At 41.6% G+C, this 18104-nt stretch overlaps 1 protein-coding gene across 7 annotated transcripts in view; it reads left to right on the top strand.

Moving 5' to 3' along the window:
- The window catches only part of PSME3IP1 (proteasome activator subunit 3 interacting protein 1), a 32532-nt gene that overhangs the window by 2904 nt on the left and 11524 nt on the right, over nucleotides 1–18104 (top strand). For 3 of the 7 annotated variants that reach the window (XM_007993425.3, XM_007993420.3, XM_007993419.3), the window contains exons 2-5: nucleotides 9284–9425; nucleotides 10270–10368; nucleotides 10769–10890; nucleotides 15772–15905. In XM_007993425.3, coding sequence (XP_007991616.1) covers nucleotides 9299–9425; nucleotides 10270–10368; nucleotides 10769–10890; nucleotides 15772–15905 — 482 coding nt within the window. In that variant the 5' untranslated portion in view covers nucleotides 9284–9298. Of the gene's footprint in view, nucleotides 1–469; nucleotides 1680–3426; nucleotides 3463–4328; nucleotides 4391–9283; nucleotides 9426–10269; nucleotides 10369–10768; nucleotides 10891–15771; nucleotides 15906–18104 lie in introns of those variants that run through there. The other 4 variants (XM_038008457.2, XM_007993423.3, XM_073015404.1 and 1 more) reach the window with 3 other exon arrangements.

The following is an 18104-nucleotide window of genomic DNA, read 5'->3' as shown; positions in this document are numbered from 1 at the left end:
CCTTAAGTTAAAGATGGTTATTCTTCATATACCTAAAATTTCCACCACTTTCACTGTGCGTCGTCACAGCCACTGTGAAAATTAAGCTTCCCCAATGCTTATCCTAGTCTTCCTTTCTTTACTCTTTAGTCCCTCTTAATGGCCTGTAACCTAGTTTTACTTTTCCTTAAATTGCTGTATACCAACCTTACTTCTTTTACTGAATGAGTGTAAGTTCCTCAGTTGCCTGTTTAGTACATAGCATTGTATCTTGCACGTAATAGGTTCTCTGTAAATATTTGCTTCAAACAATTTTTTTTCTTTTGAGATGGAGTCTTGCTCGCATCACGCAGGCTGGAGTGCAGTGGTGCGATCTCGGCTCACTACAACCTCCGCCTCCCGGGTTCAAGCGATTCTCCTGCCTCAGCCTCCTGGGTAGCTGGGATTACAGGCATGTGCTACCACGCCCAGTTAATTTTTGTAGTTTTAGTAGAGACGGGGTTTCGCCATGTTGGTCAGGTTGGTCTCGAACTCCTGACCTCAGATGATCCATCTGCCTCAGCCTCCCAAAATGCTAGGGTTACAGGCATGAGCCACTGCGCCAAAAAAAAAAAAAAAATTATTTGGCCTTGTCTGGTTATTGTAATGCAAAGCTCCCCCTCCCCCCGTTTTTTTTTTTTTTAAAAGGGAAATGGGTATCTCGTTATGTTGCCCAGGCTGGCTTTGAACTCCTAGGCTCAAGCAGTCCTCCAGTCTCAGCCTCCTGAGTAACTGGCACCGTGATTATTTGTTTTATTTTGTTTTTAATATGGTCTTGAAGTGGAGTTACGTAGGGTGGGGGGAGGGAGGATGGAGTATGACTTGAGGTGTGGGTTAGGGTCTGAAGTGAGCCTAGATGACAAAATAGCTTACAAGCAAAGCTACCCTTGAAATTTCAGGGAAGCAGCATGTTAATTGTAGTACCAGTGTTGTGTTGCACAATTCTGACATGGCCAGTGTGATATTATAAAATACATATTTGGCCTTCGTCCCTGTCTCCTGTGGCATACAACTCCTGTAATCCTTGGAATCTCCAAAATGATTGGTGTCTTTTTATATGCTAAGGAGCTGACTGGTGGCTGGCAGCCCCTAAGTAGCTTTAGGATGGGGGCTGGTCACTTGAAAGACCCAGGGAAGATTAGAGAGTTGGTACTTTCAGCCCCTCTTCAGTGTCCAACTTCTGGGGAGAGGAGAGGGCAGAGGAGCTGATGATTGTGTTGATCACCAGTGGTCACTGTTTAATTAATCATGTCTAAGTGATGAAGCTTCCATAAAACCCCAAAAGACTGGGTTTGGGGAACTTCTGAATAGGTGGACGTGGGAGGTTCCTGGATGATGGTGCCCCAGAGAGTGCATGGAAGCTCTGTGCCTTTCCCACATGCCTCGCCCTATGCATCGCTTCATCTGTATCCTTTGTAATATCCTTTTATAATAAACCGGTATATGTAAGCAAAGTGTTCCTCTAAGTTCCTCTGAGTTCTGTGAACTGGTCTAGCAAATTCATAGAACCTAAGGAGCAGGTCATGGGAACCCCGATTAATAGCCAGTTGGTCCGAACCACGGGGAAAACAACCTGGTCCTTGTGGTTGGTATCTAAAATGGAGGCTAGTCTTGTGGGACTCAGCCCTCAGCCTGTGGGATCTGATGCAGTCTCCATCCAGGTAGGTAGTGTCAGAGTTGAACTGAATTAGAGGACACCCAGCCGGTTGGTGTCTGCTGCAAAATTGGTGGATTGCCTGGTGTGTGGGGACATATCCCTCACAGAATTATACTGTGTTGTGAGAGAATAGGAAAAGTACTTTGGTTTGGGTTTTTTTTCGCTAGATCCTCAGGCAAGTTTTATTTTGGCTTTGGAAAAAGCTGCTGTTTTTCTTCCTGTGAGCCCCAGATGAAGTTGTTGGTTTGTATTTAGGAGTCACAATATGTAAAAAATGCAATGAATACAATCATGCATAGTGAGGGAAGTGTTCATATTCGGAGAGGCGCATGTGAATGAGGATCAGCTAAGGGAACTGATATTTAAATTAGTTGTCTTCTAGTGCATATAGGTGAATTCAAGATAAACGCGCATTTGAGACTGCTCTTGCGCTATGGAAAGATAAATCAATAATTTGTTTAACTTTTTTTTTTTCCCCCCCCAGGCAGGGTCTTGTGCTGTTGCCCAGTCTGGAGTGCAGTGGCCCTCATAGCTCACTGTAGCCTGAAACTCCTTGGCTGAAGCCATCTTCCCACTTCAGCCTCCTAAGTAGTGCACCATCACACCTGGCTAATTTTTAAATTTTTTTTGTAGAGACAGAGTCTCACTGTGTTGCCCAGGCTGGTCCTAAACTCCTGGCCTCAAGTGATGCTCCCACCTTGGCCTCCCACAGCTTTGGGACTACAGGCATGAGCCACTGTGCCCAGTCTGTTTGTTTGTTTATTTTTAATAGAGATGGGGTTTCGCCATGTTACCCAGGCAGGTCTTGAACTCCTGGACTCAAACAGTCCTGCCTTGGCCTCCCAAAGTGCTCAGATTGCAGGTGTGAGCTACCGCGCCAGGCCTTAATTTCTTTTTGTTTTTTTTCTTTTTCTGAGACGCAGTCTCACTCTGTTGCCCAGGCTGGAGTACAGTGGCGTGAAATCTCAGCTCACTGCAACCTTCGCCTCCTGGGTTCAAGTGATTCTCCTGCCTCAGCCTCCCAGGTAGCTGGGATTACAGGTGCATGTCACCACACCTGGCTAATTTTGTATTTCTAGTAGAGATGGGGTTTCACCATGTTGGCCAGGCTGGTCTTGAACTCCTGAACTCAAGTGATCAACCTGCCTCGGCCTCCCAAAGTGCTAGGATTATAGGTGTGAGCCACTGCGCCTGGCCGAATTTCTTATTATATGTGTTCCATAGATGCCTGAGAGGTTATTGCAAAGCCGAATTTTTTATTGTATGTGTTTCATAGATGCCTGAAAGGTTATTGTAAATTGCCCCTTATAATAAACATTTAAAATATGGATTAAATTGCTTTTTCTGTGGTTTAGTTTTTAGATTATTTTAGTCTCCTTTGCTACTGGAGTATGTTAAATAAGCTTCAGTGTTAGAAGATTGACTTTACTTTGCCTAGTAATAAATGCTAACAGCGGGCTCTCTGTTAGCAGTTACCATCCTCTAAATAAATTTTATGATATAGGAAAAGTCAGCTAAATTTTAAAAAATCTAAATTATTGTATCTTGGTAGAAGTGCCTTCTGTCCAGAGAGCAGTCTTTATTTGGAATATACTTGAGTTAGCCAGATGGCAAATTCCTCTTAGTTGCTGTCCTGCATTTTGAAGTACAATGTGACTTGAACATCAGAGTAAAAAATGTTGGAAAGCAATAATCTGTATTTACTGATAGAAGGAAATGAATTGACCTATTGCTTTTGCTACTCAGAGTGAAGCCTTAAAACAACAGAACACAGAAACCTGATTCTGGTGTGTTTTTACATGTACAGTCTGTCTAATTTTAGAATTAGAAGGATATGGTGGCCAGTGATGTAAACACTTAAGTAGTTTGCCATCACATAATTCAATTCCATAGGAAATCAGATCTCATTACCTGTGTCATGGCACTAGCTTAATGGAGTCATTTTTCAAGTTAGGAATAGCAATTATTTGGGGAGCAGCAATGTAAGTTTTGTATTTTAAAATGTGTGGTGTGCTGTGTAAGAACTGAGCCCATTTTGTCCCACCACCCTGGAAATTAAATACCACGGTCTCCAATGTAAACCCAGTAGTTCAGTGTTTAACAGTTACTTTGGCTTGAAATATAAGAACTTTGTTTTCTTGACTGTCAGGCAGATTTGAAAACCACGTTCTTTATTTGTGCCAGTTTGAACTCTTAAGTTTGGTGGACAAAGTGAATTTTGAAATGATTTTAGTTTTCTATGAATTCCCTATTTGAAGAACTTGAATAAATCATTTAAAAAATAATGTAATGTTTAGTTTGATAATTAAACTTGAGTCACTTTGAAAAACATGTGAGTAAAGGAAAGCTGACAGCATTTGTTTACTCTTTCTAAAGTGGAACACAGTAAGGACAAAATAAGCATTCCTAATGTAAGTCCTCTGCATTCCTACAGGGGTCTTCACAGTTAGAGCCCATATCCCCGATATCGCTGGGCTGTTTGTCTTTTGTTTTGTTTTTAATTACTCTAGTAAACAAAAGGGGAAAAGAAGAGACTTGTGAAAATTTACCTAGACAATAGGAATTAGAAGTCACTACAATCTAGTTTTCTAGCTTCTCTGTCTACTTCCAGCAGGTCAGTAAGTTACAGGTACTTATCACCTCTTTCTTGCAGAATAAACAGCCATTGGACTCTTCAAAGAAATACGCTGTCTGCATCAAGTACTGCTTTTGCAGGTTAAGTGACCATTTTTCATCAGTTGAAATTAAAGGAAAGTAGCAGTTATTTTTGAAAGATGATATCAATTATATGATATAGTAAAGTGATTTAAGTTTTGGTCCTTTGTTTCTTACTGCATAAATTGTATGGTGTTTGAATAGAATTCCTATGATACTGACACTTCAGCAAATACTTGCTTGATGGCTACCAATCTCTATAGCTTACACTTGACAGTACCTAGGAATGTTCATGTGAGTTCATTCCTCCCTGCTCAGATTCTTCAGCTCCTCATGGTTGGTTTATTTAGTAAGTATTTGAATACCTAATATATGCCAGATACTGTGCTAATAATAATAAGCACTGTGGAGACGAAGAGCTGTTGGAACAGTTATAGATAATAAAACACAATGAATAAGGGCCGTAGTAGAGTTATGAATGATCATAGCAGGAACACAAAGGAAGGAAATACATATTAACTACTCTAGGAGGTCTTTTCATAAAGGAGATGATCTTCAGTGAGATTCTGGGTGGATGGAGCAGCAGTTTGCATGGGGTGAAAAGAAAGCAAGGGTATTCCTGGCAGAGGGAACAGCCTGAGCAAAGCCATGCAGAGAATGAGGACCTACAGAAGAAAATGCTAATTTGAAAAAAGATGTATAAAGCAGTCTATGTTTTAGTCTACTCCTTTTAAACTTACAGAAATTTATTACTATTGTGGCCATCTAACTTGGCTTACTTTCTTTATTTGGGGATCAGGGGAATGCCAGAATTATGATATTAGTTTTATTATTAATTAATTAATTTATTTGTTGAGACAGGGTCTCACTCTGTTGCCCAGGCTAGAGCACAGTGGTGCAATCATGGCTCACTGCAGCCTCAGCCTCCTGGAGTAAATGATCCTCCCACCTCAGCCTCTGAGTAGCTGGGACTACAGGCACACACCACCATGCCTGGCTAGTTTTTAAAATTTTTTTGTAGAGATGGGGGGGTCTCACTTTATTGTCCAGGCTGGTCCTCCTGCCTTGGCCTCCCAAAGTGCTGGGATTATAGGCATGAGCCACCATGCCCAACCTGAATTAAGAAATTAGTTTTAAAGAGCAGACTTTTATAAGTGTGCATTAGTTTTGACAGTGTGACTTTGCTTTGGGAGACCAACCCACTAGGAGCTGATGAGAAATACATTTCTTATCCCCTTTTTGCCCCTGCAGCACTTGTCTTTAATTTTTTTTTTTTAATGTATGCATTTGCTTTATTTCTTATTTTCATTAACCAACTGATTTCTGGTTTTGTCCCTGTGTATAAAAGATTGTAGACCGGGTGCAGTGGCTCATACGTATAACCCCAGCACTTTGGCAGGCTGAGGTGGGCAGATCATATCGCTTGAGTCCAGGAATTTGAGACCAGCCTGGGCAACATGGTGAAACCCTGTTTCTGCAAAAAAAAAAAAAAAAAAAAAAAAAAAAAAATTAGTCAGGTGTAGTGGTGCATGCCTGTAGTCCCAGCTATTCGGGAGGCTGAGGCATGAGAACTGCTTGAACCCAGGAGGCTCTCTGATTTCTTATTTAGATGGAAATGTAAAAATCTAGGGTTTGGGTTTTTTTTTTTTTTTTTTTTTTTTGGCATATTGGAAGATTTTTTAATTTTCTGTTTTAAAAATAAAGGCTGGGCACAGTGGCTCATGCCTGTAATCCCAACACTTTGGGAGGCCAAGGCCAGTGGATCACCTGAGGTCAGGAGTTCAAGACCAGCCTGGCCAACATAATGAAACCCCATCTTTACTAAAAATACAAAAATTAGCCGGGCATGGTGGCACACACCTGTAATCCCAGCTATTCAGGAGGCTGAAGCAGGAGAATCACTTGAATCTGGGAGGCGGAGGTTGCAGTGAGCCAAGATCATGCCACTGCACTCTGCCTGGGCAGCAGAGCGAGTCTCTGTCCTAAAATAAAAAAAAAAATTATATATATATAACAAGAATGAAGAGAGACATTTACTGGGGCACCAATGGCATTGCCATATCCTAGTATTTATTTCCCAGGTTTAAATCATATCTAATCTGATAAATTCATTTCCCAGAGACATGATTATTTTTCTCCATCTTGTAAGATTAAAGTAACTAGGAATGTTTGGCTCAGAAAAACAACAAATTAGGAAGAACATGGGAATTGTCTTCAAACAACTGAAATATGGTCATGTTAGAAAAGATTCGATTCTTTTTGTATAGTCCCAGTGGATTGAACCTATGTGTTGAATTTATAGTAAAACAGATTTCAGTTCAGTTTAAGGAAGAACTATCCTAACAGTCAAATGTGCTTGGAGAGGGAGTTGGCTGCCTAGGAAGGGAGTGCAGTGGTCCCTCTTGAAGTTTTAATATATGAGTTGGATGACCTTCTCCTGGGTGTGTATGGTAAATTCAGATGTCGAGTGATTATCGTGTTAGGTAGGCTATAAGGACCTATCCTACTCTGAATTATTTAGGAAAAATGGGTGATGGAAAGAAACCAAGTGATTAATACAGGATGAGAAAGGAGACTTAATGGTTAATAGGGAATAAGAAAGGGGGAAACTGAGGGTTGTCCAGAATGTCTCCCAACCATTAGAGCCCTAGAAAGTTCACGTTTTCTCTGCCAGAGACGTTTAAGAAATTGTTGGCTCTGGTTTCATAAGAGGTTGTTCTGTAGAACTTGAGGAATTTTTGGCATTTTCACAGAGACTGAACAGTTCTGCTTCAGTAATGAGCCTCTGACTGGAGTCGTTGAGTGCTGCTAAATCAGAAGTGTCCAGGTTGTGGGCTTTAGGTGGGAGCAACAGCGTCTGTCAGTTGATTTCATTTCTTTCTAGTAATTTTCACAATTCTTTCTTATTATTGTTACATTAAACTAAACCTCAGCAACAGGCTGAGACTATTCTCTTGTTCTGAATGTTTGGGTTTGTTTTTTCAGCTTCCATTTCTAGCTTTACTAAATAAAAATGTTGCATGAATATTCTCAACACTGGAATTTGAAGTAGGAAGAAAGCTGAAGTCGACATGTCTTTGTTTTCAACCAAGATTTAGTGTTTTCTGGGGAGGAGTATAGTAAAGTTGGTAAGAGTACGAATTTTTGATGTTAGGCCTGACTTTGGTTCTTGGCTCTACCATTCACCACGTGTATCACCTTAGACAAATAATCTAACTCCTCTGGACCTCAACTTCATCTATAAACATAATATTTCTCATAGGATCAATGACCATGTTAATTAGATAATATCCATAAAAAGTGTACAGTACATGGTAAGAGCTCATTAGCGGTTAGCTGCCTTATTTTTGTGGTAGCGTGGAAACTTGCTGTTTTTGTTGTTAGTGGTCATCTTGGAATGGACATTGGATTGAATATGTGCCTCCTTGTTAGCGCATAGTGCTGTGAATAACACATAACATGTCTGGGTAGGGGTTGATTCCACAGTTACTCAAAAGGAAAGAAACCAATAAAGAAAAACAGAGGTTTAGTTTAAAAGGAGTAATACGGCCAGCTGCGGTGGCTTACACCTATAATCCCAGCACTTTGGGAGGCCTAGGCAGGTGGATCACGAGGTAAGGAGTTCGAGACAAGCCTGGCTGACATAGTGAAACCCCATCTCTACTAAAAATACAAAAATTAGCTGGGCATGTTGGCACACGCCTGTAGTCCCAGCTACTCAGCAGGCAGAGACAGGAGAATTGCTTGAACCCGGGAGGCGGAGGTTGCAGTGAGTCGAGATTGTACCACTGGACTCCAGCTTGGGCGACAGAATGAGACTTCGTCTCAAAAAAAAAAAAAAAAAAGGAGTAATAAGTAATACACACTCTGCTATCTTTATTTCCTTCTCTCCTCTGAAGAAAAGCTCAGGTAGAAATAACAGATTAGGTAATCTTCTGTGTCAAAATATGCATAAAATGGTTGAGGTGATTGTGAGAGTGAGAAAAGAGAAAGATTGAAGTTCAAATCTTAAATGGCACAGACAAAGGGTTTATAAGGAGGAAGGTCAGGAGAGAGATAAATGAGTCAGATTAGTATTCAGGAAAGTACTTGGAACTGAAGTTGGAGTTAGGAGATCTGTTCTTCCAGTCTCACTTTCTCCATTCATGGTTTGTTCACCTTCCCTGCTGTACAGACTGGACTTGATGACTAAATCTTCAGTAGCTGAGATTCTCCATCTTAATCTACTTGGAGGCAAGAACAGGTGAATCAAGATAGTGTAGTGTCCCAGAAACAGGAATTTCAAGAAGAAACAATGTCAGATGTTACAGAAATAAAGGCGGATGAGAGCTGGGAAAAGGATGGGATGCTCAGGAGGCCAATTTATCTAGATTAGAGGGACAGAGAAGTTATCTGCAATGTGAGATTTACTATGGAACACCAGGTAGTAAGAATTACTCCAGGTCCTCTTGCCAACTGTGTAGATAACATCGATGTTAATAAAAATTCCCTGATATGTTAGGAAAAGTGTATTCATGTGCTTTCATCAATGGCCTATAAACTATTTGAGAGTTTTTTTTTTTTTTTTGAGACAAGGTCTTGCCCTGTCGCTCAGGCTTGGGTGCCTCCAGGTTTAAGTGATTCTCCTGCCTCAGCCTCCTGAGTAGCTGAGATTACAGGTGCGTGCCACCATGCCTGACTAATTTTTGTATTTTTAGTAGAGATGGGGTTTCACCATGTCAGTCAGGCTGGTCTTGAACTGACCTTGTGATCTGCCTGCCTTGGCCTCCCAAAGTGCCGGGATTACAGGCATTTGCCACCGTACCCGGCTGAGAATTTTTTCAATTCAAAGTCGGAAGATAATTTTTAGTTTGTTGCTGGGTGAGACAGAGCTAAATCTCCTTGTTTCTCTTTAGAATTTTAATTGCAGTTCTCCCTTGAAATGATATTTTTGTTTTTGTTTTTGTTTTGTAGATTGGTTGTTTCATTATGGATGGAGGGGATGATGGTAACCTTGTTATCAAAAAGAGATTTGTGTCTGAGGCGGAACTAGATGAACGGCGCAAAAGGAGGCAAGAAGAATGGGAGAAAGTTCGAAAACCTGAAGATCCAGAAGGTATACTGTGATATTCAGTATAATGGTCTTTAATCCATGCAGTAGTCCTGCAGAGTAGGTATTAATTGTCCTCACTTTGTTTTATTTATTTACTTTTTTGAGACGGAGTCTCACTCTGTTGCCCAGGCTGGAGTGCAGTGGTGCGATCTTGGCTCACTGCAACCTCCGCCTCCCGGGCTCAAGAGATTCTCCTGCTTCAGCCTTCCGAGTAATTGGGATTACAGGCACCTGCTACCATGCCTGGCTAATTTTTGTATTTTTGGTAGAGATGGAGTTTCATCATGTTGGCCAGGCTGGTTCCAAACTCCTGAACTCCTGCATCGGCCTCCCAAAGTGCTGGGATTACAGGCGTGAGCCACCATGCTGGCCAATTATCCTTACTTTAGAGTTGAGGAACTGAGACTCAGAGGGGCGAAGTCACCTGTGTAAGGTCCTGCACAGCTGGGAGTAGAGCCAGGATACTCACATCCTATTCCTTTTCTGCCTTCCACACTGCCTTCCAAGAGATTCTGCTCCTCTCCTCCATCTATACAGGTGGATCCATGGTCTGAACAACTGAGAACACGGCTGCTGTGGAGGGTTAGGGCTGGCCCCTCAATCACTTAACTGTTTCAGGCCATGGGCGCTATTGACATTGATAGTTGGCTTTGAGAACTGCTGGCCCCTCTCTGAGGTCCGAAGGGAAACTGGACTTTGTACTATTTTTGTGTTGTCCACACCCTCAGATCATGCAGAGACTTGACTTTGTCTTTAAAGGCTTTTGTGATTCCAAAATAATATGAAAACAATCTGAAGTATGTATCTCCTCCCCCTCCACCTCTCTCCCATCTCCTTTTCCTTTCAGAATGTCCAGAGGAGGTTTATGACCCTCGCTCTCTGTATGAAAGACTACAGGAACAGAAGGACAGGAAGCAGCAGGAGTATGAGGAACAGTTCAAATTCAGTAAGCTTCCGAAAACACAGAGTTCAAGGGACTCTGTGGGGTATTTTTGACGCACTTTTGCCTCGTGCAGCACTTTTCCTAACTAGCCATGGAATTGTCTTGATTTTCGAGTCTCCAGATGCTCATTTGGTGGAAAAGAGACAGCCTTCAGCCTTCTAAACCACATTGAATATTTTTGTTTAGAGCTCAAAACACCCATTTTAATTCTATGGTAATATTTAGTAATGGGAAAAATGCCTTGTTTTTTTATGCGCTGTTATCTATTCAAACGCGATGGTATTTACCAGTTCTTTTTTTTTTAATCCCCTGAAGAATCTGCTGTTTATTAAAAAAGGGGAAAGGAAAAATCTTATTTTTCCCTTTAGCCTGCTAAGTGTTCCCTGTTTAATTATTTCCTCAGAAAACATGGTAAGAGGCTTAGATGAAGATGAGACCAACTTCCTTGATGAGGTTTCTCGACAGCAGGAACTAATAGAAAAGCAACGAAGAGAAGAAGAACTGAAAGAACTGAAGGAATACAGAATATCCTTTGTACGTGGAGGAAAACCTGTAAGGTGTCCATTTTCTCATCAGCATCTATGGATGTCATCTCCTCATCAACAGAAGGGGGGTTTTCTACCTGGTGATTTCTCAAGTCATTTTTCAACTGATTTTCCTGTGATTCTGAAAAGCTGGCAACGGGTTGTGGAGTTTGTGTTGTGTGCAAGAGTGTTGTCAAAAGTCCACATCCTTCTTAGGGTTAACTCAAGGCATCAATCCTAATAGTACTGGGATTAGACTCTCAGACAGGTGGGCAGTGCAGCCAGCTTCATCCAGGGGAGAAATTGGCCTCTGAGTTTTAAAAGAACATGTTTAGCAACTTTCCTGTATTCTTAGTGAGATGTTCTCTACTGGTTATAGCATGCCCTCTCTCCATAGAAGGGCTGAGAAATCTGCAAAGATGACTTTGCTGTGGCTCATTGTTGCCTTTTGGTCATCCACTTAAATGTCTTAATAGACATCCCAAATGTAACTTAGCTGAATCAAAATTCTCAATATCGTGCCACATAACCCCCACTCTCATCACACTGCCCTTCCCCATAGTCTCTTCTTTTTCTGGTCCTCCCAGTCCCAGTAACTGGTAGTCCTATGCCTCCAGGTGCCTGGGCCAAGAACTGCTTCCAAAATATACTCCAAATCTCTTGAATTCTAGGTATCTACTGCTACTGTAGTACTAGTAGACTTTCTTCTGGACTCCTGTGACCATCTAATTGGTTTGTTTCTGCTCTCATCCTCAATAATCTATTCCTTAGACAAGAAAGGGAACTTTAAAAACCATACATGGCATCATGTCACTTTTCTATTTGAAACACTCTAGTGGCTTCCCCTTATATTTAGACTAAAGTCTTATTCTGTATCAGGCCATTGAAGGCTCTACATTATTTAGGCCAACCCACCTCCTTGTTGCATCTTGAAGCCACTCTTTCTCATGTTGACTGTACTGCAGCCTGCTGCCCTTCTTTATGTTCTCTCTCACCATGCTTTCTGAGTCCATCTCAAGGCCTCAGACTTGCTGTTTCCTCAGCCCAAAATGTTCTGCCCTCAGATTTTGCAAGACGCATTTCACAGCTTAGCCCTCTGCTCAGCTCTCCCTTTTAGAGACCTTCCCTAAGCACTCCACCTAAAATTGCTATCGGTAATATCAATTTTTTTTTTTGAGAAGGAGTTTCTCTCTTGTTGCCCAGGCTGGAGTGCAGTGGTACGATCTTGGCTCACTGCAACCTCTGCCTCCCGGGTTCGAGTGATTCTCCTGTCTCAGCCCCCCGAGTAGCTGGGATTACAGGTGCACGCCACTACGCCCAGCTAATTTTTATATTTTTAGTAGAGACGAGGTTTCATCATATTGGTCAGGCTGGTCTCGAACTCCTTACTTCAGGTGATCCGGCCACTCCAGCATCCCAAAGTGCTGGGATTACAGGCGTGAGCCACTGCACTTGGCCAGTAATATCATTTTTTATAGATTTGTCACTATCTGAAAGTTGTCTTTCTTTATTTGCCTACTGGTTTGTCTATCTCTTTCCTGCTAGAATGTGAAATAAATGAGCTCCATAAGAAAAAGACTATCTGACTTTGGCCACTTCTGATTTCCCCAGTGCCTGGCATATAGTAGATTCTTGGTAAATATGTGAATAAATTAATAAATGATTAATAAGAGATATTAATAGGACCATTTGTCTTCATGTGAGGAAGCTTATTTGGATATTTCAGGCTTATATGTTGAGTAACATCACTGGTGTAATCCAACAGGCTTCACCTCCAAAATGGACGACTTGACTGTGTATATGTACTAGTTGGTATTTTCTTGCAGAGAAGGTGCAGCAGCTTCCATTTTAAGAGTTATGTGGGAGGCCCGGACACGGTGGATCACGCCTGTAATTCCAGCACTTTGGGAGGCCGAGGCAGGAGGATCACTTGAGTTCAAGAGTTTGAGACCAGCCTGGCCAAAATGGTGAAAACCCATCTCTGCTAAAAATACAAAAATTAGCCAGGCATGGTAGCTTGTGCCTGTAGTCCCAACTACTCAGGAGGCTGAGGCAGGAGAATCGCTTGAACCCGGGAGGTGGAGACTGCAGTGGGCCAAGGTCACGCCACTGTACTCCAGCCTGGGGACAGAACAAGACTTCGTCTTAAAAAAAAAAAAAAAAAAAAAGGATTATGTGGGAGAAGACATGGACTGGAATGGACAGATACCCTGGGAATTGATTTACATCAGAACTGGTGTTCTGTACCAGAAAAGACCTGGCTTCCAGTCCCAGTTCTGTTACTGGCATTCATGTGCAACATGGAGATAGAAGTTTATGGAAAGTTATACCTCAATCTCAACTGTAGGATTGAGGCTGATTATTTTGAACTCCCCCTTCCCTGACCCTGATGACCCCAGAATAATATGTGTTCGTTTGTAGAGATAGGCAGATACCCATGTTGCATTGTTTCAGACACAAAGCTTTTTCGTCCAAGGAAATACATTCATTACACTTCTCACTTGAATGATATTTTGTTTTATGTTGGCAGACTAGCAAATAAGACATACAGTGTCCCCCAAAGCAGCATCTGGGGAGAAGTGCTGTTCAGTGTGAGATGCCCTTTGGTTTTCAATTAAAAGGAAAGAATGAACGGGGCAGCAGTGAGACAAAAGAAACCTTTGTGTCCTGGTAACATTGCAGTACAATGAGGCTCCAGGGATAAGGGCTTTAACTGGAAACTTGGAAAGTTCTGACTGTCTAGAAAAACTGAAAAAAAGCAGGCCTTTCAACTTACTGACATCTAATGCACTAATCCCAAGCATGCAAGTAGCCAGAGACATGTTGAGATAGGAATTGAAGGATTAGACATTTGTTTATAGAAGCTCTAAGTTAGGAACTTGTTCCTGGCTTTGCTTGATTACTATATGATATGTTGTATAATAGGATACTTCTGAATACAAATAAGCTGTGGTTTAAACCATGTAAATAACAGAACTCTTGTTGTTTCCTCTCAGGTTAAACCAGTATTTAGCAGTATTGCGTATGTTAAAAACGGTGCAATTTTAAGAGAATGCTGCATCTAATGAGTTTCTTGAGATTTTTGAGGTGTGTTTGTGTTTTTAAAGCATTTTGGGAGAAGAGGGGCTTAAGAAGGAAAAATTGCTTGTACTTTGCGGATCAAAAATAAGATTATTGGCCGGGCGCGGTGGCTCACGCCTGTAATCCCAGCACTTTGGGAGGCCAAGATGGGCGGATCACGAGGTCAGGAGATCGAGACCATCCTGGCTAACACGGTGAAACCCCGTCTCTACTAAAAATACGAAAATTAGCCGGGTGTGGTGGCGGGCGCCTGTAGTCCCAGCTACTTGGGAGGCTAAGGCAGGAGAATGGCGTGAACCCGGGAGGCGGAGATTGCAGTGAGTGAAGATCGCGCCACTGCACTCCAGCCTGGGTGACAGAGCGAGACTCCGTCTCAAAAAAAACAAAACAAAACATTATTTCCATGATGACCCTAAAAACATTAAATTCATTAAACTCATAATAGTACTGAGCATTATATCTAATTTCTGTTGCATACTGCAAATATTTAAGGTAACTTGTGCCCATAAGAACAGAGTCAGTTGCCTGGAGAGTGATTAGAATTAGAATTTTAGGATTTCCGGAACTCAGTTTTCTCCATTGTTCAAAGATGCCTAGACAAATAACCTTAACCATACATTCTCTACTTCCACCCACCTCTTTGGGCTGATAATTCATGCTTTTTAGATTTCCTGGGCACTAGATGTCACTATTGTTCCAGGCACTACTGCATCTTAAATAAGGACTTGCACCGTGTCAGATTTTCATTGAGAATCAGAGGAAAAGGTTGCTTATCTGTATTATTTTGGGCTTTCTATGTTGTCTTCCTCCATGTTCTTTCATTTTTCTTTGAATCAGCTGGATTTGACTGGCAGAATAAAGAAGGGTGGGGCATTTATTTAAATAAGTAGGCCAGACATCTGTTGTCTAAGACATTTTGAGGGAGAGCATAAAATGGAGGGAGAAGTGGAGGGAGAGGAGGGAGGGCTGGTGGAGGGAACAAGTGAAAGTGACCTCCCCGACAAAAATTTGGGGCCTTTCTTCACTTCAAAAAAAAAAAAAAAGTTGAGAGCCAGAGATTGGCATCAAGAACGAAAAACTGATGTTACAAGTGAACTGGTCATGCTTTTAAAAACCGCTTTTCAGTTGTTGTATATATGCACAGGATGTCTCATTAAAATCACCTTTGATCGTTTCTCAGTGTTTTGACTAAGATCAAGTGTAAAATCACCTTCAGAGAGTGTTTAAAACAAACTCCCTGGCCTCTAGAGGTCCTCATTCAGTGGATTTGGGGCAGGGAGGGATTTGACATGTCTGATGAGCCTTGGGGTGATTCCGATGCTTCCTTGCACCAGTGGAGCAGGAGTTAGTCTTAGTAATGTCTAAGATTAAATGCCACTGATAGTCATAACAACATTCTGCAAAATTTGATTTAACCCTTGAAGGGGGAAGCACGTTTTCAGGGGAGCCACATTTTTGTGTGTGTGTTTTCTTTATATTTCTTAAGATCTTTGTTTTCCCCATCAAGCATGGTATTGGCCATGTCCTTGGTAATGGTGGGTTTTGTGGCTATGCTCAGATTTTCCTTGAGAATCAGAGGAGAAGTTTGCTTATCTGTATTATTTTGGGCTTTCTATGCTGTCTTCCTCCATGGTCTCTTTCATTTATCTTTGAATCGGCTGGATTTGACTGGCAGAATAAAGAAGGGTGGGGCATTTATTTAAATAAGTAGGCCAGACATTACATAGCACAGCCGAAGGGCTAGTGGGTTATATTTGTTGTCCTTCCTTTTGCTTAGTTTGACCCTTAACTGGTAACTCACAATAACCTCAAGAAGGTTGGAATTTCTCAAGAGAACAAGAAGGAAGTGGAAAAGAAACTGAGTGTGAAGCCCATAGAAACCAAGAACAAGTTCTCCCAGGCAAAGCTGTTGGCAGGAGCTGTGAAGCATAAGAGGTCAGTCAGCACTCACACAACTTAGATTTTGCTTTGACCATGTACTCTGAAACACCACTTGTAATGGAAGACAGAGCCAACGCTTACTTCATGTGAGTCCTGGTGAAGTTCCCTTGGTGTGCTCACCTATGCCTCTCTCCCTTTCCAGATTTGGGGCCTTCTATAGGCTTCAACCCTCGTCTCTCTGACCATTTATTCAACAAATATAAATACTAGCTACTCTTCAGTGGGGATCTGCCACACCAGACATTGTGTTAAGTGCTTCCTGTGCATGATCTCATGTATTCTTCAACAATCCTGTGAAAGTACAATTATAATCCCTGTTTTGTAGATGAGAAGACCAAGAGTTTGAGAGGTTGAGACCCTTCTTTGTGCAAGATCATAGAGAAATAGAGAGCTCGAGTTCAATATTTGCGCTTCTGTCTAGACAAATGAGGTAGTGAGTCTTGTGAAAGGATCTATGTAGGGTGTACTGAGAGCAAGAAGAAGGAGCATACAATGCTGCTTGGAGGTTGTGTGCATCTCCATGTTGGGGAGGTTGGGGAAACCATTGGAAAGATGCTGATTAGGTAGGACGACTAGTGCTTTGACAAGCAAAAAGGGAGAGAACAGTCTAGGCAGAGGGAATAGCTGCTGCAAAGACATCCTGTCCTGAAAGAACATGGCAGCCCTGACAGGGTTACAGACCTGGCTGTGGCTAGGTTGGATTGATGGGGAAGTGATAGCACTGTCTTGAGGCTGTGATAAGCTTTGCTACGTTTGCTCCTCCCTTTCCAAATCCTGAAATGGCATCAGAGTGATTGAATCTGGTCATTTCGATTTGACCCAACAGACTGGGCGAAATGATAAGTTTAAGTGCAGTCTGTTAGGAAAATCAATATGATATATTGGCAACCAGCCATATGTTTTGAAGGGAATGTATTGATGCAGTCTTGTGGTTTGGCACACCACCCATCTGCTGCAGATGTTCTTAGGAACACTGCCTACATGTAAAAATGTCATGCTGGTATAGCAGCAGAGGGGAGGAGTTATCCTGAGAAGGGCTCGCTACCCAAACCATGAATTATTCCTTTCAAATTCTCACATAAGCTTTCCTGCAAGACCAGGGACTCGCAGGATTTGGACCTGGGTCAATTTTACTGGAATATGCCAAGGGAGGGCTCTCCAGGTGATCAATTTGTTATCCCTTGAGACTGCTCTTGGTGGTCGCAGAATAGGTGTTGTAGCTGTCTCCCTTTGTCCTTAGATCACCTTTGGAAAAGGCTCTGTAGCTTATTTGGTGACCTGCATATAACCCCTTTTGGGTTTTGAAACAACATCATTTAATGTTGCTTTGTGTAGCAAGGTGATGAATTAGTCTCCTGGGGCAGGAGTTCCTAATCTGGCCAACCCTGAGTTTATTGGAATCACCTGGGAGTTTGTTAATAATTTATATTTGTAGGCCGACCCTGAGTTTATTGGAATTACCTGGGAGTTTGTTAATAATTTATATTTGTAGGCCTCGCACTAATTCTGGTTCAGTAAGTTTGAAGTGAAGTCTGGGAGTCGTAGTTTTCAAAGTTCCATGAGTGATTCTGCTGCCTGGTGAAGGTCTGGAAGCCATTGGCATGTATATGTCATGAAGCGTAAGAACAAAACAAGCAGCAATTTCTTACTTTCTTCAAAGGAATATTCTTTACTCTCTTCTAGTTTATTCTTTTATTTATTGTTAGAAAAAACTGTCAGATACCTAGTTCATGAATGTGCAGCCTTTTTAGTTATAGGCTTCTGAAGCTATAAATTTTCCTTAGCTTTCACTGTATGTAAGTTTTATATTTCCTTCTTTGATTGTATATAAGTTTTATATTTCCTTCTAAGTATTTTAAAATATCCGTTATGATTTCTTCTTTGACTCAGGAATTATTTAGAAATGTATTTTTTAAATCTCCATATTGAGGTAACAACCATATTTCAGTAAGGGGGAAGATAAGCCTTCCCCCTCGCCACACACACATTTTAACACCTTATGATGATATAACAGTGTCTTAGAGGCTACAAAATACGTTTCTCTTTTGTCATTGATTTCCAACTTAATTGCATTGTGGTTTTGTATACACTGATTCTTTTTGTTTTTCTTTTCTTTTTTTTTGAGCTGGGGTTTCGCTTTTGTCGCCCAGACTGGAGTGCAATGGTACGATTTTGGCTCACCTCTGCCTCCTG

This window comes from Chlorocebus sabaeus, chromosome 5 (genome assembly GCF_047675955.1).
Source record: "Chlorocebus sabaeus isolate Y175 chromosome 5, mChlSab1.0.hap1, whole genome shotgun sequence".
Taxonomy (NCBI): Eukaryota; Metazoa; Chordata; class Mammalia; order Primates; family Cercopithecidae; genus Chlorocebus; species Chlorocebus sabaeus.
The sequence above is the reverse complement of the archived record's forward strand: the minus strand, read 5'-3'. Positions and strand labels throughout refer to the sequence as shown.